The sequence below is a fragment of the Muscardinus avellanarius genome, assembly GCF_963383645.1.
Source record: "Muscardinus avellanarius genome assembly, chromosome: 6".
Classification (NCBI taxonomy): Eukaryota; Metazoa; Chordata; class Mammalia; order Rodentia; family Gliridae; genus Muscardinus; species Muscardinus avellanarius.
This window is the reverse complement of record NC_137791.1, coordinates 26,739,148-26,765,678: the sequence shown is the minus strand read 5'-3', so window position 1 is coordinate 26,765,678 and position 26,531 is coordinate 26,739,148. Positions and strand designations below refer to the sequence as shown.

The 26,531-nt window shown below is 34.8% G+C and overlaps 1 protein-coding gene across 1 annotated transcript in view; it reads right to left on the bottom strand.

The window, feature by feature from the left end:
• The window catches only part of MAP9 (microtubule associated protein 9), a gene marked incomplete at both ends in the record, with an annotated part of 31,530 nt that extends 5,393 nt beyond the window's left edge, over positions 1 to 26,137 (bottom strand). The window contains 12 exons of the mRNA XM_080697322.1: positions 1,567 to 1,699; positions 2,047 to 2,192; positions 2,315 to 2,476; positions 3,939 to 4,028; positions 5,161 to 5,329; positions 6,728 to 6,798; positions 9,061 to 9,308; positions 10,982 to 11,075; positions 17,951 to 18,174; positions 23,561 to 23,881; positions 25,275 to 25,359; positions 26,063 to 26,137. Coding sequence (XP_080553448.1) covers positions 1,567 to 1,699; positions 2,047 to 2,192; positions 2,315 to 2,476; positions 3,939 to 4,028; positions 5,161 to 5,329; positions 6,728 to 6,798; positions 9,061 to 9,308; positions 10,982 to 11,075; positions 17,951 to 18,174; positions 23,561 to 23,881; positions 25,275 to 25,359; positions 26,063 to 26,137 — 1,818 coding nt within the window. The remainder of the gene's footprint in view (positions 1 to 1,566; positions 1,700 to 2,046; positions 2,193 to 2,314; positions 2,477 to 3,938; positions 4,029 to 5,160; positions 5,330 to 6,727; positions 6,799 to 9,060; positions 9,309 to 10,981; positions 11,076 to 17,950; positions 18,175 to 23,560; positions 23,882 to 25,274; positions 25,360 to 26,062) is intronic.
• Between the last annotated feature and the right edge of the window lie 394 nt (positions 26,138 to 26,531).

Sequence of the window (26,531 nt, the reverse complement as noted above, 5' to 3'; positions counted from 1 at the left end):
TTATCTTTTATTCTATCTTTAAAAGCTTACTTTGGCCTTACTTTTTAAGGCCTTACTTTGGCCTTAAAAGCTTACTTTTTGCCTTTCTAACGACTGCTAATTCTGAAGTTTACATAAAAAAAATACACAATAGCCAGAAATACTCTGAAAGAAGAACCAAGATGATAGACTAACCTAAATAGCTAGTTGACATAAGAAATCTAGTAATAAAATAGTGTAGTACTAGAATATGTACTATACGATTGGCCCATGGAATAAAGAGCCAATAAACAGACCCCAAACTATGGGAATGTATACTATAGGCAATTTTGTAAAAAATGCAGTTAAAAAAAATTAAGTTGGAGTCATATTTCCCATCATGCATTAGAATAAATTCTAAGCAGAACAAATGTCAAGACATTAAAGATTTAAGTCATCAGATGAAAAACAGGAGAACTCTGATTAGCCTCAAATTATGAAGAAAGTCTGATGTTTAAGAATCAGAGACAAAAGGAAAGATTGATAAATCTAACACTCAAAAGTAATATTAAATTCCTTAAATAGTAATAAGCAAATTTAGAAAGCCAACACTACAAGGAAAAATACCAGAAATAACAAGATGACTTCCTTAGTACATAAAAAATTTTCTTGAAATCATTACAAACATTGCAACTGAATCCAACTGAAAAGTGTGCAGTCTACAGAGTGACAGCTCCCAGGAAAATAAATGGCCCTTTACAAATGCTCAGCCCTAACCAGAGAAATACAAATACAAGCACCCTGGGTAATATTTTTTAACTAGCAAATTGTGGTGAACAGAAGTTGGATGAAAAAATGTACTGGATAGCTAGAAGAGAATTTCATATTATTTGATTACAGAATCAGGTGAATGTGTTAACTTTTCATAACTGTATTACCTACCTGTGAAAAGAGCTATTCATAAGAATGTATTACCTACTCAAAATTAAAATACATATTTTATTTTAAAATAAAAAAAATTGTTCTTTGATAGCAACAAAAATTAACTTATAAATTATAACCACACACACACACACACACACACACAAACACACACACACACACACACGAAGTCCAGCTAGATATTGTTCCTTTCAAATTTGCTGCATTTCATTAAAAAAAAAAAAAAACACCTAAATAAGTCCTTTGGGAATTCATCAGAAATATCAAAAGATGGAATAAGTTTCTTTTTACCAGATTCAGTGTTATTTTGCGTCACAACCAAGTTCTACCTAAAATAATCTTGCATGCCTCAGTAGTAAACTTTCCTGTTTCTATGATGTTAGATGCAAGAACTATTGCCAAGAAAAATGGGGGTGAATGGTAAAAGATTATACGTGGGTACGAGTATATGAAAGAATATTATAACTGGAGTTGAAGCTCGGCTGCTTGAGGAAATGGTAGAAGCATGAATAGAAATGAATAAATTGAAGAAAATACAATACATATAAGGAAAGGAGAGAATGACTTCAATAAGGCAGCTTTTTGGAGAAATTAGGTATGGGGCACATAGAATCAGGGCAAAAAAGTGCACTAAAGAACAGAAGTGCATTAAGAAATAATACCTACCAGCCATTTTTCATATTCATTAATGGCTTGTTTATCTTTATCTTCTTTCTCAGCTTTTTTTAGTTCTTCTTTTTTTTTCTCATTTATTTTCTCTTTTTCTTTTTGCTTGAAAAAGGCTTCTTTTTTTTCATTCCTATGTAAGAGAATATAAAACACTGGAAAGTTAAAAAGAGAATATATAATAAATATTTCCTAATATAGTTTTGACAAATAATGAATTTTAAATAAAGTTTAAAGAAAACAATGTGCTATTCATTTTAAATTTATCAAGAGATTTAATATAGCTGGTCATGCCTATCATCCCAGTATTAGGGAGACTGAGACAGGAGGATTACAGGTTCAAGGCCATACTCAGAACTTACTGAGACCCTTTTCCAAAAAAAAAAAAAAAAAAATACAAAGGGCTGGGGGTGTAGCTCAGAGATAGAACCCCACAAGGTTCAGTCTCTGGTAACCAATATATACAAAATTTTGGATTACCATTTTTCAACAGCAGTTAAGTTATCTTTCTTCTTCTCAGCAATAGTCTCCTCCTCTTTCTGTTTCTTTGCTCTTTCAAATTCTTTCTCTTTTTTACTTTTCTCTTTAAGATATTCCATCTTTTTCTCTTTCCATTTTTCAAATGCCTGAAAAAGTTCAGAATGACTTTCTTACTTATGTGATTATAAACTATGCAGAAGTACAGTTAATCGTTAAATTTGGTTCACATATTTGAAATAACTAAGAAAGGTATTCAAAGTCTTGATACTTGTAGCGCTTCTCCTTTCCTGGCAGCATTTTCCTCTTCGGTTTTCTTCTTGTTTTTTTCCTCAAGCCTCTTTTTTGCAGCCATTTTCTTTGCTTCCTTTTCTTTCATAGCCTTCCAAGCCTCGAATGATGCTAATGCTTCTTCTCTTTTGGCAGCTTTTTTCTATTTTGGAAAAAAAAAAACAATAAACTGATATATATGTATGTATAAAGAGATAAACAAATATCGACAGATATAGGTATACAAATATGTACTTATCTTTAATACCTTGTGTTATGATATACAGAAGTTTCAAAGCAGGTAATTTATTTAAAATGGCTTAAATGAATAAATTAAAATAATTTAAAAGTGTTATCCAAATTATTCATTATATTTTATTTTTATTTACTCATTGCACTTTAAAAGGTCCTTTCCCAAAAGCATTCCTTAGATATTGATATATTTTTAGTAAGAAAGCCAAGAATTATTTTTGAAAATATACTAATAAATATTATCAAATAAAATTCTACTAGGCTGAGTGGTACTAAAAATGTTCAATATAAAAACAATTAGGAGAGTTAGTTATAGAGGCAGATTAAAACAAGTTGGCCAAGTCAAATAAGGGCAAACTTTTGGGCTAAATCTTCATTTTGATGATATCAAAGTACAAAGGTCTTACTATACAAACACAACCCAACTATTGAAAATGTATGCCAGATAGGAAAATATTTATGCAACTGTATAGCAAGTATGTTGCTATCTTAGCTACTTTAATCTGACATCATAATATTCAGTATTTGCCTCAAAATATTGTTTAACATTAAGTGACACAAAACCATATCATGGAGGTTACATTATTCAGTGGTAAAGTACTTCCCGCTTCAGAGTCTTGCAGATGAAATGTGAGGGTCCACGACACTTTGTACAGGAGCGTGATACTCAAATGTGGTAATAGGTACACAGCACAGTCCTGTTCATGCACCACTGACTTGTTATAGTGCGGTTCAGTTCGGAAATATTTCCTTCCAAATCCATTTTAGAATTGAATAGCATAATAAAGAGGTTTTTCAGAGCTTTTACTTTAGAAGATAAGAACAAACTGAGCCTGCTGTACTATGTCAGGCAGGAGTTAGAGGGAGGGGATGAAAGTTCAGGAGGAATGGAAGAGTCCAGGTTGTGTCAATGGGAGGAAAGGTGAGTCAAGAGCTCAAGGCAGGGTTGGTCTTGAAGATACATTGAGAATAAAGAGAAAAGAGGAAAACCAAAGGCAGCTGTCTGAATATCCTCTGTAGTCTTCGCTAAGCACTAATTAAAGTCAATTTTTAAAAGTGAATAAGGTGGTTATAACAAAATGGGTTAATAATTGGTCATAAGATATCTATCCCACATAAATATCTCATGCTATATCCATCCCAATAAAACAAAAATCTCTTATGTTTTCACATAAAACAGTTCTCTGTGTCTCTACATTTTTGTGTAAAACAGTTATATTTACATCAAACAAAAATATATAAAGTACAAATGAAATGAAATAAAAAATCAAGTCATTTCAGCACTTACAAAATATCTGGAAAAGTTAAGTATTCAAAGACACCTTACTGACACAAATAACCAGAATAGTTTCTACTTTTCTATTTCACAATACCTGTTCATTTTGGATCCTTAAATTTTCACTTTCAATCCTTTTTATCCTGTGCATTTCATGTAAATATACATTTTTCTTTTCTAACCACTCCTGCAATTATACGAATAAGGTTATATGCTATGCAAAGTAGATCAAATGAATTAGAGTTCTTATTTAATTTCTAAAATACTTGATTAAAATTTTTAAAAAGGAAATAAACCATATAAACTTTATATATAGTGGTATTATTTTTAAATAATATCCTAATACAGATGAGTATTACTTAAAAATTATATATCATCCTCAGCACTAGCAAAATAGATTTTAAATATTATAACCATTTTCTCTGAAGTTTACTTACTTGTACCATGTCTAAAGTAAATTGACATTTTTCTATGAAATTTACTTGTATCAATTTCTAAAGTCTACTATTTTGTAAAACAAACAACAAAAATATTTTATGAAATTGTGAAAAAAAAAGGAAAATCCTTTGCTGTGTAAGTCTAACAACACCTCAGCAAAGTTTTTTTTTTTTTGTTTTGTTTTGTTTTTGTAGAACTGGAGATTAAACCTAGGGATGTTCTACAACTGAGCCATATCCCCAGTCCTTGTTATTTTTATTTTGAAACTGGATCTATCATCTTGTACCTCATTAAGATGTATGACTACAATGCACCAATAAAAAATAAATAAATAAACACACACCAAAAAAGAAATAAAAGTGAAGTAATGGGGAAAAAAACAACAGGATCTTACTAAGTTATTGCTTTTCACTGTGGCCTTGAACCTGTGCTCCTCCTGTCACAGCCTCCCAAGTACTGGAATTATAGGTGTGTATCACACACCAGCCAGAAAAAGCTTTCAACCCTTTTCTTTTGTTGTTCATAAATAATATGAATATTAAGGGAAAAAGGAATAAAACACATAGATTTTACAACATTTTGGCATTTGACACATCACTATAAATTAAAATGCCATCTTCTCTTTCACTTAAAACAACTATGATCAGTTTAAAAAAGTGAAGAAATCAATAACTGAGTAAAATAACATTGGCTTGCTCACATATTTAAAGGGCATTTTTTTCCAATAAAAGTATCAAACCATCATTTTCTGAGCCTAGTTGACTAAGCCACTGGCAGAACACATGCTCATAGTCAGTTCAATGCCTAGCACCAAAATAAAAATACAAAGTAACCAAGCAACAACCATCTCCCCACTGACACACATCAAACCATCTATTTACCTGATAAACAGCTGCCCTTATGTGATCTGCTTTGTCCAGTTCCACGCTCTGTTTCTGTGAGGGCTTTTGGTCCAACACTTTCAATGTCCCTAAATAGTGAGAAGAGGTAGGTGTCGATGGAGTTCTTCTTATAGAACTGGATTTCTTTAAAAACTCAGATGTCATCAATCTGAAAAGTTCCAAATGAATGAAAATAAAGTATTACACAAAGGAATCAAAATAAAGTAGTACAATTGCATGTAGTAGAGGTGAGACGTTAGAATATGTGACTATATGTGATTACTGTATTTAAAAAATACTATGTACATACATATGTATATATGTACACCCTGGAGATTGAACCCAGGGATGCTCTACCACTGGGCTATACTCCTAGGCCTATTTTACTATTTTATTTTGAGACAGATTCTTACTAAGTTATAGAGGCTGGCCTTGAACCTATGATCCTACTGTCCCAGCCTCCCAAGTACTGGGATTACAAGTGTGTGTCACAATGCCTAGCTAAATTGCATTTTAATTGAAGAAATTATAATTATTAAAAATGAGCTAGGTAAAAAGTAGTCTTTTCTTAGTATACAAAGAGTCATACTCAGCATAACTTAAATTTGTCACTCTAAGTGATATAATTTTAAAATGATCTTTTTAGGTATTTGTAATTAAGGTATTTCAAAGAAATATGAGCCATACATAATAGTTATGTGGAGAAAATGATATTAACAAAGTGAGTTTTAATCACTCAATGTTTTCCTGTATTATTATATAAACCATTCTAAATATAAATTAGAAATAGAAGTATCCTCTGCTTCAGGGAAAATCTGGCCTATCTGGTTCTGATGACTGAAGTTTACTGGACCACAGCTATATTCATTCATCTGCAAATTGGCTTGGTTTCCTGGTACAGTGGCAGAACTGAGTGGTTTTCACAGGCATAGAAATGCTTATAAGGCTTAAAATATGTACTTGTCACTTATAGAGAAATCTAGCTGGCCCCGCTCCATTTGGTTTGTAATAATTTAAAAGATTCAGAAAGTTTCAATTAGCCTTTTTGGGGTTAGCAGCATCTATTAGAAGCATCATGGGTGAATCTATGTAATTCTTGTTATTTTAATAAGCTCACTTAGTCCACAGAACCTGAACACTTCAAATATAATTTTTTATGTGTTAGAAAAAGGTACTTATAGAGAATAACAATCCTGGACTTTAGCTTTACAAATACTTCATATCTACTGTCTCAGAAAAAAGAGACACAGCTCTATTATAGGAGCTGAGCAGTGACATGAGAGAAGAAGAAAGATATCCCTAGATGGAGAATCCTGAAGACCAAAGCTGTTGTGTAAACATCCCGGGCATGATCGGTAACAGGCTTAGATATTTTAAATTAATTAATTGCTTTGAAAAATACAATCAACTGCAAGATTTAATCAAGTATCCAATCCATTCATCTTATGAGCTAAAAATTAAGAGAAAATCCATAGCACCAAATGAAATTTACTTTATGGAATTTAAATTTAAGTGAGTTTTGCTAGAATGCAAAATTATGAATGAGGGATGTTGGTAACTTTATTACCTGCCAGATGCACTGGTTGCTCTATTATTGGTTGACTTTTTATTCTTCATGTTTTTATCTTCAATCGTTTTCTATTAAACAGAAAATACCACAGATGGATTATTATGCATGATCATAGTTAGGCTTAGAGGCTAAAATGTCACCAAATATATATATATATATTTGCAACTAGGATGTATCAAGCACAATAGGCTCTGGAGATCAATCAATTAATGGAATTTCTTTAAAAACAATAATTTTCAGAGGGGTTGTCTGACAATAATCACTCATGAAGAGGCTAAGACTGAGGACAGTGACAGAGAGCGCACAGGGTGGGCTGGGGCTGCTCTAATGAAGTTGGTCTGGGAAGCCCTCCCTGAAGGGAAGGTGTCAGGCTGAGAAAGCCCAGTGGACAGGGCCACAGGAAGGTCTACAGAAAGGAAGGAAGAGAACGAAGTACTTAGACTTCTAAAGAGGCCAGTGGTGCTGAGACACTGGGAAGGGCTGGGGAGAGCAGGAATGGGTAACCTAGTCAGAGAAGAATCATGTGAGGTCACTAGGTTGATGGTAAGGAGTTTGGATTATATTCTCATGATAGAAACCAACAAAAAGATTTCAACAGGGGATGGTTAGATTCAGACCCAAGAAAGGTCACTCAGGAGAGAGCGAAATAGACAAGGGTCTAGTAAAAAAAAAATATGTTATAATCTGACTTGTGGTGTTCAAATTCCTTACTCTAATTGTACTTATCTCTATTAGACATTTCTATGATTCTGTCTATATTCTTCCACCTAAGGAACAACATTTTATTTTACACAGATGGGTGGGTGAATAACAATAAAGTGAGAGCACAGATGTGAGCACATCTCTTACTTGGCAGTATTGTTTCTTTCTAAGGAAGACAGCAAAAGATGATATTCATGGAGCATGGCTTAGTCATCCTTTTCCATATATATACATACATATGTATATGTATATTTGTGTGTGTGTGTGTGTGTGTGTGTGTGTGTGTGTGTGTGTGTGTGTGTGTTATAGGGAATTGAACCCAGGGGCATTCTACCTCCACGCTACACTCCCAGCCCTATTCTTTATTTTTATTTTGAAACAGAGTCTCACTGAGTTGCAAAGGGCCTCACTAAGTAGCTGAGGCTGTCCACAAACCACGATCCTCCTATCTCAGCCTCCCCAGTGCTGGGATTACAAGCGTGTGCCACCACGCCCAGTTTCTGTGAATTTTAATAAAAAGCTGTATTGTACATTATGAAAATCTTGCTCAATTACCAATTTTCAGTAAGCACTATTTGTCCCTAGTAATAATAAACATAATTGCTTGCTAGCTGCTAATTGCAGCTAGGAGAGATATATTAAAATCAGGAGAAATAAATTCTAAAAATGCAATACTATACGTTTTAATATATAGTGCTCTGGTACAATTGTAGTCCTACCTACATACCCCAAATCTGTTTCTCTAGATTATAGTAATAATATTCCTGATGACAGATGCTGATAAACATTTGGTAAAGATTTTCATTAGAATTGTTAAAATGTTTTAAAATGATATTCAGACAAGTAAGTTTCGCTAACTCAAAACCTCAGAAATTGTTCTACACAGCTCAATCTTTATACTATAAAGAATTCTTGAAACCTATACACTTATAGGGAGTTCTGAGATACTTAAAAGTTCTATTTTTTTTTGGTGGTACTGGGGTTCCTGGAAGCCCTTCTACCTCCAGGCTACACTCCCATACCTACCTTTTTTTTTTTTTTTTTGGAAACAGGGTCTCTTAAGCCAGCATGGCTGGCTTTGAACCTGTGCGATCCTCCTGTCTGCCTCCCAAGTGCTGGGATTACAAGTATGCGCTACCACACCGGCACTTTTTTTTTTTTTTTTTTTTTTTTGCGGGTCTGGGGATGGAACCCAGGGGCATTCGACTGCCAAGCTACAGCTCCTGCCCTATTTTTTATTCTTTATTTTGAAACTGGGTCTCACTAAGTTGCAGAGGGCCTCACCAAGTAGCTGAGGCTGGCCACGAACCGCGATCCTCCAGGTCTCAGCCTCCCTAATGCTGGGATTACAAATGTGCGCCACCACTCCTGGCTTACAAGTTCTATTATGAGCATATACCTCTGATAATATTTAGTGAAACCTTGGGTTTCACTGTATTACCTTTAAATCTTTCTTGAACATAAAGTTCTACTGAATTAAGTAAGAACCATCAGATAATTCAGTGCCACGATGGAAAGATAAGTTTACCACAGGTAATACAGAAGAATATAACATAGAAGATAGAATATTTTGAAGTTCTTTTTTGAGTTTTAAGTTTAGTACAAATAGTGTAAGCTTACAGAAATACCTTTGCAGATTCCACTGCATGGGTGGTTATTAGGACACTCTGGGATTTAAATAGAGGAGGGTCGACGGTTACGTCACCAGCTGTCATCAGTCCAGCTTTCTCCTTTTCTTCTTCAAGGTCATCAGCTGTCACTTGAATGTCCTTGGGTTTCTCAAGTTCAGCAGTATCACAGGCTATCAAAACTGAATTCTCTTCATTTTCACTTGATTTTAAGGACTTACGGTTTTCAGGAAATTCTCCACTCTGATCTATTTTGAGAAGGAGTAATAGCACTCAAACTTTCTTCCAGATTAATGAAGTGGACAACAGACTCAATTACTTTCTCTTAAATGTGTGCATAATCTTTTTTTTTCTTGAAACTAAAATATGAAAAAACTAACATATTAATCTTAGATATAATTTTAAAAAATAACCTATGAAAGAAAAATGGCTATTCTTAATTTAATGAAACATTTAAAACAAACTATGAAAAATGCATATTCATAATTAAAATCGAATTGTTACCCCCCAAACAAGGGTATACCAAAAAAACCTGGTTGACGAATAAACCAAATAACTGAGATGGCAGTATCTGTTCAATTCCAGAGCCTGTGTATTCTTGGCTAGATCAACAAGCTATGAAAATAGGAAGCAACATCTCTGTGTCACTGCAGTTGCTAGCAGTACAGGTGTACTGTACAGATGTAGGGAAATCAAGAATTGATGTGCTTTTATACAGGAAGTATAAAGCAAGTCTTAAATTGGCTTCAACCCTGCCACAATGCTGCACTGCCCCTCATGCCTATAGGGCACTGCTGGCAGACCTGTTTCTTACCTCTCAGTGCTCCAAGGCACAGACTCAAGCTCTGGCATAAGGGGACTGAGTTCTGCTTTCATAGAATTGCTTCTATTCTTCCGATCCTGGCACACTTCAGAATATTCAAGAGAAAGAAAGCGGTGCTCTCTCTGGGGAACACTGACTTTCATTTCGACCAGAATCTACCTCCTGTATCTTCACCCCTGAAAGTCTTAATTCTGCTTCTTTCATGATCGCAATAGTTTATTTTTAACTTATTTGGAGGCAAGTAGGTTTAAACTCACTTAATCATTACAGTTATATATTGACATTTAAAGAGTGACCTTGACTCGATTCATTATTAGATTCTTTGGAACTGTTAATGTTAATATCTTTGATGCAAAGATTAATATTTTTGATGCAAAATGTTAATATTTTGGAGTCAAAGATTCAAACTATGGCTCCATCCCTGGCCTTGGGCATGTTTTCTAATACGTCTGCACTTCAGTTTCTCTAATCTAGAAAATGACAAAAATTATACTATATAGTAAGCACTTAAAAAATGTTAGTTACGTATCCAGCCATATAAGCACATATGCTTTGTAGCCTAAAATTTACTCTGTGCTTACTATGGTACTGTTCTAAGTGCTTTTTGTGCATTATGAATTTGCTTAATTCTCATGACAACCCTATGTGGTGGGCTACTTCTATTATGTGCAGTTTAAAGGTCAATAGCTAAAGCCAGAGGGGCCTGCTGCTTGACTCAGGGAGTTGTGACTGGATTCAAAGCTAGCTTAGTCTCGTATGCTGAACACGTCAGAGCAACACACACAGCTTAACACTTCACCTCAGTGATCATTTTGCTTGTGTTCTGAACAATGCAAGTGAATAAAGTATACTCTGTCACTTAATTTTCACAACAGCCTTTTGGGATAGGTGATATTATAACATGGTAAACTGAAGCCCTGAGAGATTAAGTTCACCACTTAAAGTCCCATAGTCAATTGTATAACGGGGACTGTAATTTGGGTAAACAAAAACATTTATTTCCCTTGTAACTGTGCAAAGTATCAATTCTGTTATGAACAAGGTTCTAAGCAATATGCAGTTCACAAATAATAAGATACAATAATTAGATATACCTACCTTTTATAGGTGTTGTTCCCCCAGATTCGAGTGCAAAGGAATTTTCAAGACTTTCTTCAAGGGCTGATGATGATAAACTTGTGAACAGTGGATCCTGTTTAAAAAAGATGCACATGTCTTGTACATTAAGCTTAGAAGACTTGTGGGGGGCAAGAGCATTATTAAAACCATTTCATTCATAACTTTGAAATATTCATTTTTAGAAGTTCACTGCTGAAACACCCAAAGCATTCAGCCACTGGAGGTGAGCAAATATGTTTTATTTCCAGCCTCACTGTCTTGATCAATAAAAGGAGCCACTAAAAGAGTTATTTTATTTCTTTATATGTCACAACTTTATTTATTTCCAGCAATTTTAAAAACTGCTGCTTAGCCGGGTGTGGTGACACATGCTTGTAATCCCCGTGCTTGGGAGGCTGAGACAGGAGGATTGCACAGGTTCAAAGCCAGCCTCAGCTACTTAGTGAGGCTCTCGGCAACTTAGTAAGACCCTGTTTCCAAATAAAGTATAAACTTGGTCTGGGAGTATAGTCCACAGGTAGAAAAGACCCTGGGTTCCACCCTCAGTACCACAAAAAACAAACAAATAAAACCCTGCTGCTTATCTAAAAATCAAATGTCATAAATATTTAAGGGAAGGACTTGATATTTTAATATGTTTCATTATACATATATTTAATATGCATATGTATACCTTCATATATAGACATAGCATTATTTGAACTATTTCCAACATCAAGCCTCCATTTTTCCCCTCCTAATCTCCCAACTCAGTCACCTTCCAATCTGCTACTGGTCTCCCTCCTCATTTACCTGAAGTCACGTTTATTTGCTTTTTTTTTTTCCCCTCTAGCTTCCATGTCTGAGAGAAGATTTTGATGTCTCTATAATTCTCTTTTCAAGGGTATTATGAAGAAGATAGTAGGTAACAACCTTCAGTTTCAAATATTAACAGTTTTTCAAATAAAAGCAATTTACAAAACCAAGTAGACAGCTACTTCCAAACATTGTAGGTGGAAAAATGCACATTGATTTTGTGAACCTGAGCTTTCCTCAAAAATCTGAAAAGAAATGATTACACTTGTGCCTAAAATAAACATCTTTGCAGAATAATAATCTAGCCTAAAGATGATGATAGTATGATTTTAAAAGTTTGCCTGTGTTGCTTAACTAACAATGTTTGAAGATTCTTTTCCATATTATTATATGTGTGCAAAGGAAATTATATCTTCAAAGCAATGAATGGAAATATTTAGAAAATGGTAGAATGGCTGAGAGACACTGGATTCTACCTTGAAAGGCAAAGTTTCATTTGTGGAAATTTGTAATTTAGTAGATTCTTAATTGAAGGCACTCTCCAATTTTTGCAGTTCACATGGTAGAAAGCTATAGACATACTTGACTGGCTTGAGGGGACAAGGGATCAGTGAGTTTGGGGAGGCAGAGCACAGGGCAGTAGCTAGACTGTGCATCTAAAATTCCCCTGCAAATTTGGTTTTGTATATGTGGCATAAAGATGACCTCAGAGGATGTTGTGAAACCATATAAACTAGAACTGAAAGGATTAAGCAAATTAGAGTTAATATCCAGTATAAGAAAGAAAGAGGTCAAAGTCTGTATCTTATTAGAAAAGATGCTCCGAGATACATAACAGAACCTAGAATCTTTACACTATATCATTCATAGTATCCTGCATTCAATCAAAAGTCACTGAGTAGGCGAAGAATCAGAAAAGTGATACATACTCATGAATGAAAAAAAGAACAGTAAGTAGAAACCAAATGCTGCAGCAAGCAAACAAGGACTTCAAAATAATTATAAATATTTTCAAGCATCTAAAGAAAAATATATGCATGACAGCTAAACAGATGGCAATCTTAGACATATAAAAATACAAAAATACTGATGAAAACTCTAGAATTGATTTCTATAACTGAAACAGAAATTCACTGGATGAACCTAATAGCAGATAAGAAATGGTAGAAAAAGAAAGAGAATTTAAAGACCAGATAATACCTACTATTCAATCTAAAAAATAAAAAGGAACAAATTAAAAGAATCATGAACAGAACCTCAGATATCAGTGAAATACATGAAAAATGTCAATATATATTTATCTGGTATCCCAAAAGGAAAAGAAAAGAAAAAAAAATTCATGGCAGGTTAACAGCTTACAGATTCTGAACTCAACTAAACCCATGTAAAATAAATATAAGAAAACAGACCTAGGGACCTACTTGTAGCCAAGTTGTAATTCCAAGAAAAATTCCTGAAAGCTGGCAGAGAAGGTGTCACATTATATATAGGATATGAGTGATCACTGCTTGTCAAGAGACACCAGAGAGGCCCAGAAAAAAAGTAAACTTATAAAAAGCTAGGACTTGAGGGAGGGAACTGTCAACAAAAAAAGTATATATCAGTTAAACAATCTTTCAAAATTAAAGAGAGAATAAATATTTTTTAGATAAGAAAAGACTAAAAAATTCCATCACCAGTAAACCTGCATTACAGGACATTAAAAAAAAAAAAGTTCCCTAATTTAAAGGGAAATAACACAAAATGGTGCTAACTGGAATCAACAGAAAAGAAAGAGGATTCCCAAAAACACAATATTTATTTATGAAAACTATAGATATTTATTCTCTCTTTAATTCCTTAAAAGCTGAAGATGAAGAGTCTCAAAGGTTCTTTAGTGAAAAGTTGTAACATTCTGATGGGACATGATATGACAGGCAGGTGTGATCTGTCAATGGATGAGGCCGCCCAGGGAACCTCATTGCTGCAAGGCTTCTGTATAAAATGTGAAACAACACATTATCAACTTTGTAATGCAAATAACAATAGCTAAAATTCAAAGTGAGGATCAAAATGTAAAACTAAAAACACATGATTAACTCTTCAAAAAAGGCAGAAAAGGAGTAACAAGAATAACATAAAATGGATAAAGAGAACATATTAGCAGCAAACTGGTCGTAGGCCCAGCAACATCAGTCTGTACACTAAAAGTAAAAGAAAAAAACTCTCATAAATGGACTAAACATCAAAATAAAAAACTCAGACTATCAGATTTTACAGAAAAAGTGACTCAAAACTATTATAAGAAATTCATTTTGAATAAAAGACATAATTAGTTTGAAATGAAACAGAAAATATATACTATGCAAGCACTATGAATTAAACATCTCAGAGTAATGAACAAATTTCTTAAACACAGATTATCAAACTGATGAAATAGAAAATCTCAATACCAAAATATATGTCTAAAAAAATCAAATTTAATCCAAAAACCTCTTTACAAAGAAAATTCTAAGCCCATGTCACTTTACTGGTGAATCTGCTTATTTAATGAAAAAAAATGATTATCAAGTTTTATATTAAGCTTTTCAAAAATTAAGAGGAAGAGACACAGCTGGGCATGGTGGTGCATTGTATTCCAGTACTTGGGAGGCTGAGACAGGAGGAGGGCAGGTTTGATGAGAGTAGTGAGACTCTCCTCCATCTAGTGAGAACCTGTTTCCAAATAAATAAAATCAGGCTAGGGGTATAGCTCAAAAGTAGAATGCCTCTGGGTTTTATCCCTAAAATGACAAAAATAAATAAATAAATAAATAAATAAATAAATAAATAAATAAAATAGGGAAAGACACTCCTCAACTTATGTGACACTCAAACCTGATAACATTATAAGAAAAAAGTTACTGACCAATAGTATTTATAAATGTATATTCAGAAGCCTGAAAATATTACCAAATGAATTCTACAATAAAATGCTATGCTTTGATGAACAAAAGCTTATGTTAGGATGCTACGTCTGTTTGATAAATAATTATCAATCATATACATATGCACACCAAAAAAGCACAAAGAGGAAATGAGGGAGGGGAGGACGTAATGAGGAAGCACTTTTAGCTAGCTCATCCTCATCATTCTTGGCGGTGACATGTGTATGACTGTGCTATAGTTTGGGTGTTAAATGTCCCCCAAAGGCCTGTGTGTTAAAGGCCTGATTCCCAACCTGTAATACCATCAGGAGGTAGTAAAGCCCTTAAGAGGTAGCCTAGTAGGGGAAGTTAGGTCACTGAGGTTGTGGCCTTAAAGGGGATACTAGAACCCTGGCCCCTCTTCTCCCTCTTTTCCTAGCCATCATGAAGTGAATAGACCTCCTGCAGAGTGCACTTCCACCATGGTACAGTGCTCTGCTACAGGCTCAAAGCAAGAGGCCCAAACAACTACAGACTAACTCTCCAAAACTATGAGCCAAGATAAACTTTTCCTCCTTTTAATTCTATTATCTTGGGTATTTTGTTACAGTGATAGAAAACTGACTAGTATAGACTATAAGGCAGAAGGAGTGCCAAATGAGAGTTAGAGATGTAAGCATGGCTGAAAGTGCTGGAACAGACCTACGAAGAGCCAAAGGTTACATACAAAGAAGATAGCAAAACTAGATGGGGCCGGGCGTGGTGGCACACACTTGTAATCCTTGCACTTGGGAAGCGGAAACAGGAGGATCACGCAGGTTCAAAGCCAGCCAGCTGTGCTGGCTTAAGAGACCTTGTTTCCAAATAAAAATATAAAATCAGTCTGGGAGTGTAGCCTGGAGGTAGAAGGCCCCTGGGTTCCACCCCCCCGTACTACCAAAAAAAAAAAAAAAAATAGATGAGAAGGAAAACCTTGAAAAAATGGACTTAGATTCAAAGGATATCCACAAAAATTTTTATAATAAGGAATATGGTGCATTTAGATTACTAAAAATAGAAGTATCTGGCAATAAAATAATAATTATATCTTATGGGCTATGTTACTGACCTTAATGTGCATGTAGTATTAAGATTCCCTAGCAACATGAAAACACACCATAACCTAATGCTAAGAGACAAATAAAAAGCACAATACAAAACATAAATGCTAAGGTAATGAATTAATGATACAAATATAAGAAAACAGCCCAGTTGGGAATAATAATAAACTTCCTTGATATTATATAGTGGGATTACAGCTAGATATTCTATTAAATTATTTGTCATAGTGTGATATTACTTTTTTAACTTTAGGTATCCTTTCTTATTTATTTATTTTTATTTTTTTTCAAGGAACATAGAAATGTTAAAAAAATAGAATTTAAAGTTAGGTATCTGTTCCTGTTTATGCAGTGTGCCCCTAAATTTCAGGCCCACCCAGAGACCTTATTTAGAAACAAGGTATTTGCAGATGTAATTAATTAAGATGAAGGTGAATCTGATTAGAGCCTGACCAAGGTCTGATAGTATTTTTTAAAGAAAGAGAAAGACAGAGAGACACAAAGGAGACACAGGAAAGCCATATGGTGATGAAAGACGGGATCAGCAAGACACGGCTGTAAAGCAGGGAAGGCCATGGACGGCTGCAGCGTCAGGAGATGGTGACTTTCCCCTGAAGCTTGTGGAAGGGAGACAGCCCGGCTGCTTTAGGACTTTTGGCCTAAAGCAAAAAGAGCCTTTTATTCTCTCTATGAGAGAATAAACTGGTCTTCCAGTTTGTGGCACTCTGTTAGTTAGAGCAACTACAGGAGACTAATTCAATATTAAGTTGATCAGACAATAATATTAAATATCACTGTTAGTTTCTTCTCTAGATTTCAGAACTAAGAAAGAGAACAAACTGTACAAGAAAATGAATCCGTAGCCTACTGTTCTTCCTAATGTACTTCAGGTCTGGGTTAGAGGCATTCACTAGTCATGGTGCAAAGGAGCTCCTCTTGCTCCCTTCTGTACCACCTTCTGGAGAGCAGATCTGCATAGTATATACAAGTACTGAGATGAGAAGTAAGAAAAAGGAGAAGATTGGCCAGGTAACATCTTTTTGTCTCATCTCCAAGCAGATTTTGAAGGAATCATATACTTCCCGTCTAAAATGTGAAGTAGAAGCTCACTTTCCATAGCAAAATACAAATAAAGGGGAAAAAGGTTCTCTCTCACTAACAATCCAAGGTTAACTTCTTGATGCAAACCTGAAGAGTCCTATTCAACCCCACACTGGCATATCCCAAAGAATATAGAACTGTGTTATGAACACTCAATATACATTTGTTGAACAAATAAAACCAAATGTGTAAAATGACACAATATTGTCCTTAGCCATAAATTATATAACTCAAAGATATATAAGAAAAATATCATTATAAAAATAGACAGTATTGCCAGTCCTGGTGGAACACACTTGTAATCCCAGCATTTGGGAGGTAGAGACCAGAGGATTGTGATTCACAGTCTCAGCTACTTAGGCCCTTTGCAACTCAGTGAGACGCTGTTTCAAAAAACTAAAAAGATTGCCGGGCGTGGTGGCGCACGCTTGTAATCCCCGCGCTTGGGAGGCAGAGACAGGAGGATCGCGCAGGTTCGAAGCCAGCCGCGCGCGCTGGCTTAGGAGACCCTGTTTCCAAATAAAAATGTAAAAATAGGTCTGGGAGTGTAGCCCGGAGGTAGAAGGGCTTCCAGGAACCCCAGTACCACCAAAAAAAAAAAAAAAAAAAACTAAAAAGATATAAAAATATAGGGCTGGAGGTGTAGCTCAGAGGAACAATGCCACTGGGTTCCATACCCAGTACTGAAAAAAAATCAAATAAAATATTATACAATTTTTTGCTTTTTCTGAAATTGGATGCATTTTTCAATTACTTAAAAACTATGGCTTAATTGGAAGCATTTTCTTTTTTTTCAGTGATGTTTAAAATAAAGCTACATCTTATCATTGATGGAGTTTTAAACTCAGTGGAATATAGTATATTAAGAAGTGTTCTGAAAATTATTTGTCACTTACAGAAGCAAACAGGTAAAACACATGCACACAAAAGCATCTGCAGGATTCATCCTCCCTTCTTCCCTTCCTCTGTCCCCCTCCCTTTCTCAATCAATGTCTGATTAAAAACTGAATGAATATCAAGAGGCCTAACTTTAAGAACCCAATTCAACAGTATAGTAATAGTCTAACCTCAAGACCAAGGTTTTCAGAGAATGCTTTTTTCTCAGCTTCCACTTGTCTGCCATTCAGCCCTAGAAGGGAAGAAGGTGCAGAATCTAAGACTTCGCCGAGGGCGGTTTCTTTATTTTCTCCTAATCTTTCTTTTTCTTCCATGTGCCTGTTCCTTTTAAACATGCTCCTTGGCCGAGGTAAAGGCTTGAAGTGGTCATCTGTTTCAAGGCTGCTGCTATTTTCTGCAAAAAAATAAAATGCTTTAAGATGGCTGCACACACACATAAAACATGACCCTGGCTTCAATGATGCTCCCAATATCGCTGTGCTCCCCTGCAGTGCCAGGCCTCTGGGCTCTGCCCTGGAGAGTCCACTTGAAGCCCACACCCTTCTCCACAAGCACCTCAAAGAACCATAGTTTATGAGCAAAGTTCTATTATTTCCAGAAAGCAACCAGTATACTTTAGTTTTATGAGAAGTAATTCTTCAACTTAACAAATTCTCATAGTATTCAATCATTAAAAAAAAATATAGCAAACCCTTGCCTCTATAAACTGAGGAGGTTCATGCATCAGCTCTTTATTGAGTGCCTGTAGTCCCACCCTGCACATGCTCATTATCATAAGGTGACAGTGCCCTGTTTAAGGACTTTACAGACTGGGAAGAAAGATGATTCTAAATAAACATAATTACAAGTCAAAGGTGAGGGCTATTACAAGTATGGAGATGACAATGTTGGCACCTGGGCGGGCAGGAAGTCCTACCTCTCACAGAAGGAAGGAATGCAGAAATGCAGAAATGCATGATTACTGAGCTGCTATTCTATGAATCCATAAAACTTCACTAGCAGTTATTAAAATTTCACAGCTAAGGCTGGAGTGTAGCTCATATGGGGCATGTTTTTAGCAGGCAGGAGGCCCTAGGTTCTATTCCCAGCAACACAAAAGAAAAAAATAAGAGAAAAAAAAATAAAATTGTAGTTATTTTCATTCCTTCTAAGTGTAAAACAAGAGCCTAGTGCTGGTATATTCTAGCTCTCAAACACTGATAGGAATTTTTTTTCATTTATGTACATTTTCTACAGTATATAACACATATTTCTCCACTGCTCTATCAATGCACTCTTCTAAAACTTCAAAACTAGGCTAATTAATACCTATCTCCTCTTTACCTACAAATGAGCTTATGAATTCTGTTAGAAGGTACCACAGCTATGCCAAACAGGTATCACTATAAGTGTTCCCTTGCCAATTTTAGCTACATTTTAATCTCTGGTCAGCGGCTCAATCTGAAATCTAAGATTCATTGTAAATTCTTTTCTCTGTCCTCAACTATATCCAAAACATCACTATCCTCAATGATCTACTTGGCAAATCTCTCTCTTGTCTTCTCCACTTTCTTCATCCCTGTTAGCTTCATCCCTACTATTTCCTAGATATTACCTAGGTGATAGCTATAAAACATAAATCAAATTTTATCAGTCTTGTCCACAAAATTCCAGAAAGGCTCTCCATCATCCAGTCCTACAGAATAGAAGCTCAATAGGCTTTGAACAAAATTAAAGGCTTTTATTGTCCTCTCCCTGGCTACCTTGGAACCTTTTCCACTGGCACACCCATTTTGTAATTTGTGTTCTTGGGAAGCTGTGCTAACAGTTGTTTTACAGACCAGCCACAGTTCTCCTACTTTTATTCCTTTACCGAAGCTGAGCCCAATGTCTGTGTCCCGTTTTTCCTCTCAAAAACAATTTTCATGTCTCTCAAGTCTCAGCTTAAGTACAATATTGGATAATACCTGAAAGAAGATACTGAGTCAACCTTTTTTCTACTGTGATGGAAACAGTTACCATTAGACCTACCCTGTTAAAATATTTTTAAGTGCAGAAGAGAATACAGATGGTGTAGAGGATCTCTAGAACTTATACATTTTATATAAATGAAAATTTGTACTTGTTTAATAGCAATTCCCCTTCTTTGCTCCTCTGAGCACTGGCAATCAATTGTACTCTCTGTTTCTACAAGTTTTAACCTGTAGATGCCTCATATTTCAATCAAATCTCTGAGTGTTATTAGCTCTATCATTTTACAGATATTACTCAACTTCATACCTCTGAGTATTATTAGCTCTATCATCTTACAGATATTATTTAACCTTCATACCTCTGAGAGTTATTAGCTCTATTATCTTACAGATATTATTTAACTTCACATTCCTGGGAAGTTTTTCCTTTGGTCAAATTAGTTAAATTTCCTAAGGTCCCTGTAGGACTGGAGCAAGAATGCATATACATATAAATATATAAATATAATATAAATATATAAAGTGTATAGCTCAGACATAGCTCAGTGGTAAGTGCTCATCATGACATTAAAGATGGTGGTGAACATTTCTTGTCCTTCTCCTTTTGTTTTTTATTTTTATTTTTTGTTTTGTCAATTACTCCTGCACTCTTTGGAGTAGTCTCTCTCTGACTCCATCTGTGTGATTTTGGAGGATTAACAAATATCTCAACACACCCATAAGAAGTATGGGTCCACAATGTACACTCCCACAAACACCTTTACTACCTTATCACAAAAACTTTACCTCGTCTGTTCCCAGCAGGTGGTCCAGAGTTCACGTAGGGGCACTGACATTTCTCTATTTGGAATTAGAAAATATGCCTTTGAGGTCATGTAGCTTGGGGGATATAATTGGGAGAAAGCTAGTGGCCTTATTTCCTGCCATTTGGAGGACTGTCCAAGAAATAAGGACAAAAAAAAAAAAAACAGACAAATAGGATCAAAGGGTGGAGTAACTGAGGTATAAAAAGAATGATCTCACCTAAACCAAGTTGTGACATCCATGACCAGTAAGGTTACAAATTGCCTTTTTCAATTAAATTTGCTTGAATTGGGTCATTTGCAACCAAGGTCTTGACTAGGCCACTATTGTTTGTCACCATTATTGCTATTAGCATCATCTTCCTACAAAGCCTTTCTGAACTGTATCTTTTCTACCTCTTCTAACTAAATTATAAAGTTTCAGATGACTGGTAATAAGTCCTTTCAATGTTATATTCTTATTTACTATTATGGTGCTTGAAGTGTAATATATTCATGATACGTATAGGTATATAAGTAAAACAAGCTACTTATGAACAGCTGCTTATGAACAAATGCAGAATAGGGTGCTTAATTCACACCAATACTGTTACAAACACTTCAAGCATATAAAATCATATGTCTCAAACTCCTAGAGGTAGTTCAACTATTATTTCTACTTACAATGAAGAATAAAGGGGTCTTGTGCCCAAGGTCATAAGCTGTAGTAACTTGCAGGTCTCGGATTAAAGCAGAATCACTCTGACTCCAAAGTTCATGATTTTAGTAATTCTAACAGTAATATTAAAACAGAACCTGAAAAAAGTACTTTCTATACTCACTACCCATGTGACACTTGCTCTATAAAGTATCTGGTTATTTCACCTTTTACAAAACATAATCAAGAACACAGAAAACTTGAGAGGTCTAATATTTTTATACAGTGTTACTTACTGCCCGGCAGCATCTCACATTAAAAATATTATTCTTCAAATACTGTATGAAAAAAGACGCCTAAAAATTTATAGAGGGATAAAACTAGGCTCGTGGGCCACATTCTTTCTGTCATGAAGAAATCATTCAAGTATTCATTTATTCACTTAATTCTATATGAGGGGCATTATCTTATGACTACTAGTTTCAATTTGGTTAATTACTTTATCTTAAACCAAAATTCTATTTCCAGAAGTATTGAAAAATTCTCAGAAAAACAGTCTATACATTTTAAATGTTTTGTTTTATAATCAAATTAATAAGATTATCTACTCAAGTAATTATTTTTATGTTACACATACTGAATGTAATACTGCATGCCTGAGTAGGGCATTTAGAATCCTGCTGCCATCTAGTGGTTAAATACAGTATTTCCTTATTTATTTAAACAACTTTTTTTTTTTTTAAGATATTGGGGAATTGAACCCAGGGGCATTCTACTTCTGAGTTATACCTCTAATTCTTTTATTTTTTTTATTTTGAAACACGGTCTTGCTAAGTTTCTGGGGGAGTCTCACTAAATTGCTGAGGCTGGTCTTGAGCCTGTAAACCTCCTGTCTCAGTTTCCCAAGTACTGGGATTAGAGGTGTGTACCACCATATCATGGCACCTTTTTATAACTTGTTAAATAGGCGTATTATTTTGCTAATGATCTACCATAAATTTCTAATTGTATATTTTACCTGTTTCAGATTTTTTTTTGCTACTATATGCTCATATTTTTCAGTCTCCAGGTTCAATTATGTTATCTTCTCTTCACCTTTGACATTGATTCTATTCACTACTGAGAAGGTACTTGATAAAAGTTAATTTGTTTCATTATGCTTTGTGCTTGAATTTTTGTAGTGTTTTATGGTTTATGAGACTCACTTCATAGATTCTCAAGACAATTCTGTAGGACAGGAAGAACAGGTTTTTTCCTCCTCCTCTGAGCATAGTGAGGCTTAACCCATTTGCAAAAGTCACACATAACTAATACACAGTGTCTTTTTTTCCCCATTGTCTTCATCTGTATGCTGTTTCCTTTGCTCTCTTTCTATCGTCCCCTCATTTCAAAGTTAGTAAGAGTGTGTGTGTATGTGTGTGTAGGGATAGATCTCTAATACATTACTGAAACAAAGTTTTGTCTGAAGTTACTGGTGATATCTAACATATAAAACATAAAATGTTTATCAACACTTATTTACTTATGATATAAAGAAATGAGATTCTCATAAAGGCTAGCACCAATTAATAATTATTTCATAAAATGAATTAAAAAAAGACTAGAAGATACCAAACCCTTAACTTGGCTTGCACAAGTCCCTGTGGCTTGCCCAGCGGACCTCAGCAGGGTTGGCCCTTGCTCCACCCCACCCTCACTCCACGGTATCTAGAGTTCAGTAGAACGGTGGGGAGAACTCCCAGATCACATCAGGAACTTCCCCTCAGAAAAATGAATGTTCGTAGATTTTCCCATGACATAGAGAAACCTCATGAAGGTTCTATTTTCTAAAAGAGAGTCTGGAAGTATCACTAAAACAAGAGCACTAAGAATAAAATAACAAAATTCTCTTTTCAAATACACAAACGCTAAGAAAGTACTCTGGCAAAATAGTGGTATGAAAATGATGGTTTGTTGGTTTTGTGATGCTAGAGATTGAACCCAGGGCCTTGTATAGGTTAGGCAAGCACTCTACCACAGAACTACACTCTCAGCCTTGCTTGTTTTAAATCTGGAGAATGAGGGGGATTAGATAGAAGTCCACTGCAGTTCTAAAACAAAACCCAAGCTTATGGCCCTAAGTGTTTGAGGAGCTGCACCCACAGATGACTGAAGGTGCTCTGCTTTCTATTAAGCACTAGCAAAGTAAGACCAAATGTGAAAATGGATATCAGAAAACCCATAAGGGTTTTATCCAAGGTTCTATAATCTTATGTGTGCAAAACTGGAAAGTTAAATTTGACCTTTTATCTTAAGTATATATTAGTTACCATATAAATGTGTTTTGTAGCTTATTATAAGCTTAAAATAAATTCTGAAGCAATGCAATTACAGTATCTAACAAGTTACCTGAAGATGTGCTTTTGATTGGAAGAATTCTGGGTCTAGGTTTTATTTTAACTCTCTCTTTTTCAACTTCTTGGTCTTTATGTTGAGATCCAGATAAGGAATTCAAAGCCATATCTTCAAAACATTCAGGTTCCATTTCTTCGTTGTGTTTGATGGCAAATTCTGGCTCATCTTTTGTTATGCCACTATTTGATTTCTTGGTTTTCAAGAAAGATATTCTTGGAGAATTCTTTTCTTCATCATCTGATATAAGAAAATCGTTCACTTTTTTCTTAACTGAATTTTCATCTACTGAGGTATCGGAAAAATCACCTAAAGAAACTGAAACATGGACAAGAGAAAGTTTTTCAATAGTATATCTTAAACTTTCTAAGGTTATATTTTAACTAAAAAGCAAGGTTACCCAAAGACTAGAGATAAATTTATAATTATGAATAGGTACTAATTTATTTTGCAGATCTTGGAACAGTGTCTAGGCTATTTTGAAATAAAGTTTCTGAAATAAAATTTTCAACTTTACTAGTTTATTCAAAACATTTACTAAGTGTCTCCAGGGTGCCGAGTGGTTTGCTTGCTTTGGGAAATGTCATCTAAAGTTTCCTCAGAATCACAATCAAGCCAGGTATGGTGACGCACAATTGTAATCCCAGAACTTCGGAGGCTGAGACAGGAGGGTCCTAGGTTCATGGACAGCCTCAGCTACTTAGTGAGGCCCTCCACAACTTAGTGAGAACTTGCTTCAAAATAATCAACAAAATAGGGCTGCTGGTGTATCTTGGAGGTAGAAAGCCTATGGTACCACAAAAAAAAAAAAAAAAAAAAAATCACATTCAGCCACAGGATACACAGCTTCTACTCTGGAGAATAAAATCTTCACTTGTAAATGGTTTCACATATAAAATCAAGAATATTTGTAAGTAAATGAATTTAACTAGGTTTTTCCACATAATTTGGAATGTACAATTCCATCCATACCAAAATATTCGATTTTGCTATTAGAATGCTAAATTAACACTGTAGCAGTGACTTAACTCTCAGCCTGAGGTTTTTATTTCTTTTAAAAGAACATTAAGAATTAGTCATTGAACATTAAATAAAAGAATACTGAGTTTCAAGATTAGAATTCTCTATGCTTATATAAGAATCATAAAATGTTAATTTTTACCTAATTAAACCAGCTGATGTGTGTATGCATGTTTGTATCACTTTGAATCTCATCATGATGTGTATTTACATTGAATCAATAAAAATACAAAAAATTTTAAAAATTAAATCACAATGGTATTTATTTATGCAACATGAAGGCTCCTTTTTTAAAAAATGACACCCTATTATAGCCTCCAAATACGATATATAAAAGGCATCATAGTGCTTTAGAAGTATAGCAAATTTTAGTTCTGTGGGCTCTGATTAGTAAATAGCTGTAGCGCCCCCTAGTGTTGACCTTGAAGAAGGCCTGTCCTCTTCTATGTGATTTACCACTGACAACCATCATTTTACTGCAAACCTGGTGTCAAATCATTTATATTTTCATATATACATTCACAAACAACTGAGGACAATCATAAAACCTCTTAAAAATTAATCATGCTTCTCTAAAAACTAGTGAATTCATGTGTATTTTAAAAACATAAATGGTTTTGGGAGGAGGCGAACAGGCTAAGCAAGGAAACAAAAGAGTAGAAATATGGTTTATTTTTCCATACTCACATACCAATCTCATCACTATCAAAGTCATCTGAGTACTCAGAACTCCTCTGTCTGGCTGAGCGAGCTGTAACAGCTCTTATTAGTTCATCCTGAAATGAGATGATTAAGATCAATTTCCACTCAGAAGTGGAGGTCTCACATTTAAAATTATGCTTTAAACAAATAAAACTTGATCCCTAACTGCTTTCAAACATAAGTTCCATTCATCTAACAAGCATTCACTCAAAGCCTACTTTGTGCCACGTAGCTGTTAGTTAAGAGTACTCTCAAGTAAGAGTCCTCTCTCACGGAGCTCACTGTTAAAATGGGGGAGGTGAAAAATACCAGATACACATTAGCTGCATATTATAATTTGATAAAGAATAAAATTACAGGGGGTCAATTTAGATAGAATTTATTACAAAGTGATATGTTAGTTGAAATTGGTACTTTTTTAGTTTTAGTGGTGAGAATTGAATCCAGGGCCTCCTGCGTGCTAAGCACACTCCACAAATGACCTACACCCCCAGCCTAAGACTCTTATTTTTCAAAGGATAGCTCAGAAATGGATAAAATCAATACTGCAAATTTCGAGGCTGAGTTCAAAATTGTACTGATACAGCAGAAAATGTTATTATGTTACAGTGGAAAAAAAGTTTTTACATGTAAAAATAGCAATTTTACGCTGCTCTTAAACTTTTAATGCAGTAATAACCTACTATTGAGGCCATTTTAATAGCCTTAAAGCTACAAAGGAAAATTTGTAATACTGTGCAAAATCATTCAACGCAAAAATGCTTTGAAATATTTTACCTGGAAAGAAGTTCTTTTAGCAACTTTAGGACTCTTTGTATATGCCAAAGTTGTGCTGAAAACTTCATCCGACATCGTTTTATCTTATTTTTCTGGTTCCCTTCATTAAAAAGCAAATAAATAACTGGAGTAATTTAATCTCTGACAGTGACTGAAATATAGGAAAAACAAATCAGACTTTTTTGCATGCTTGGGAATTTCTACTATTACATTTAATACCTCCCCAGCCCGAAAAATTTTAAGAGCATCTCATAAACATTGGGCTAACTCTTTACCTAAAAATTTACCTAGAGTTTCGGTAAGGAAATACCAAATTCTTACATCAAATTTGTTTCTAAAAGGAGAAAACGCCAATAGAAATTATCCTAAAACAGGTTTGCATCTATTTTAAAGATGTGCCAACAAAGGGCCGCAAGTGAGCTAATACAAAATGCTGCTAATTAATGCAAAACACCTTAATTTTCACCTC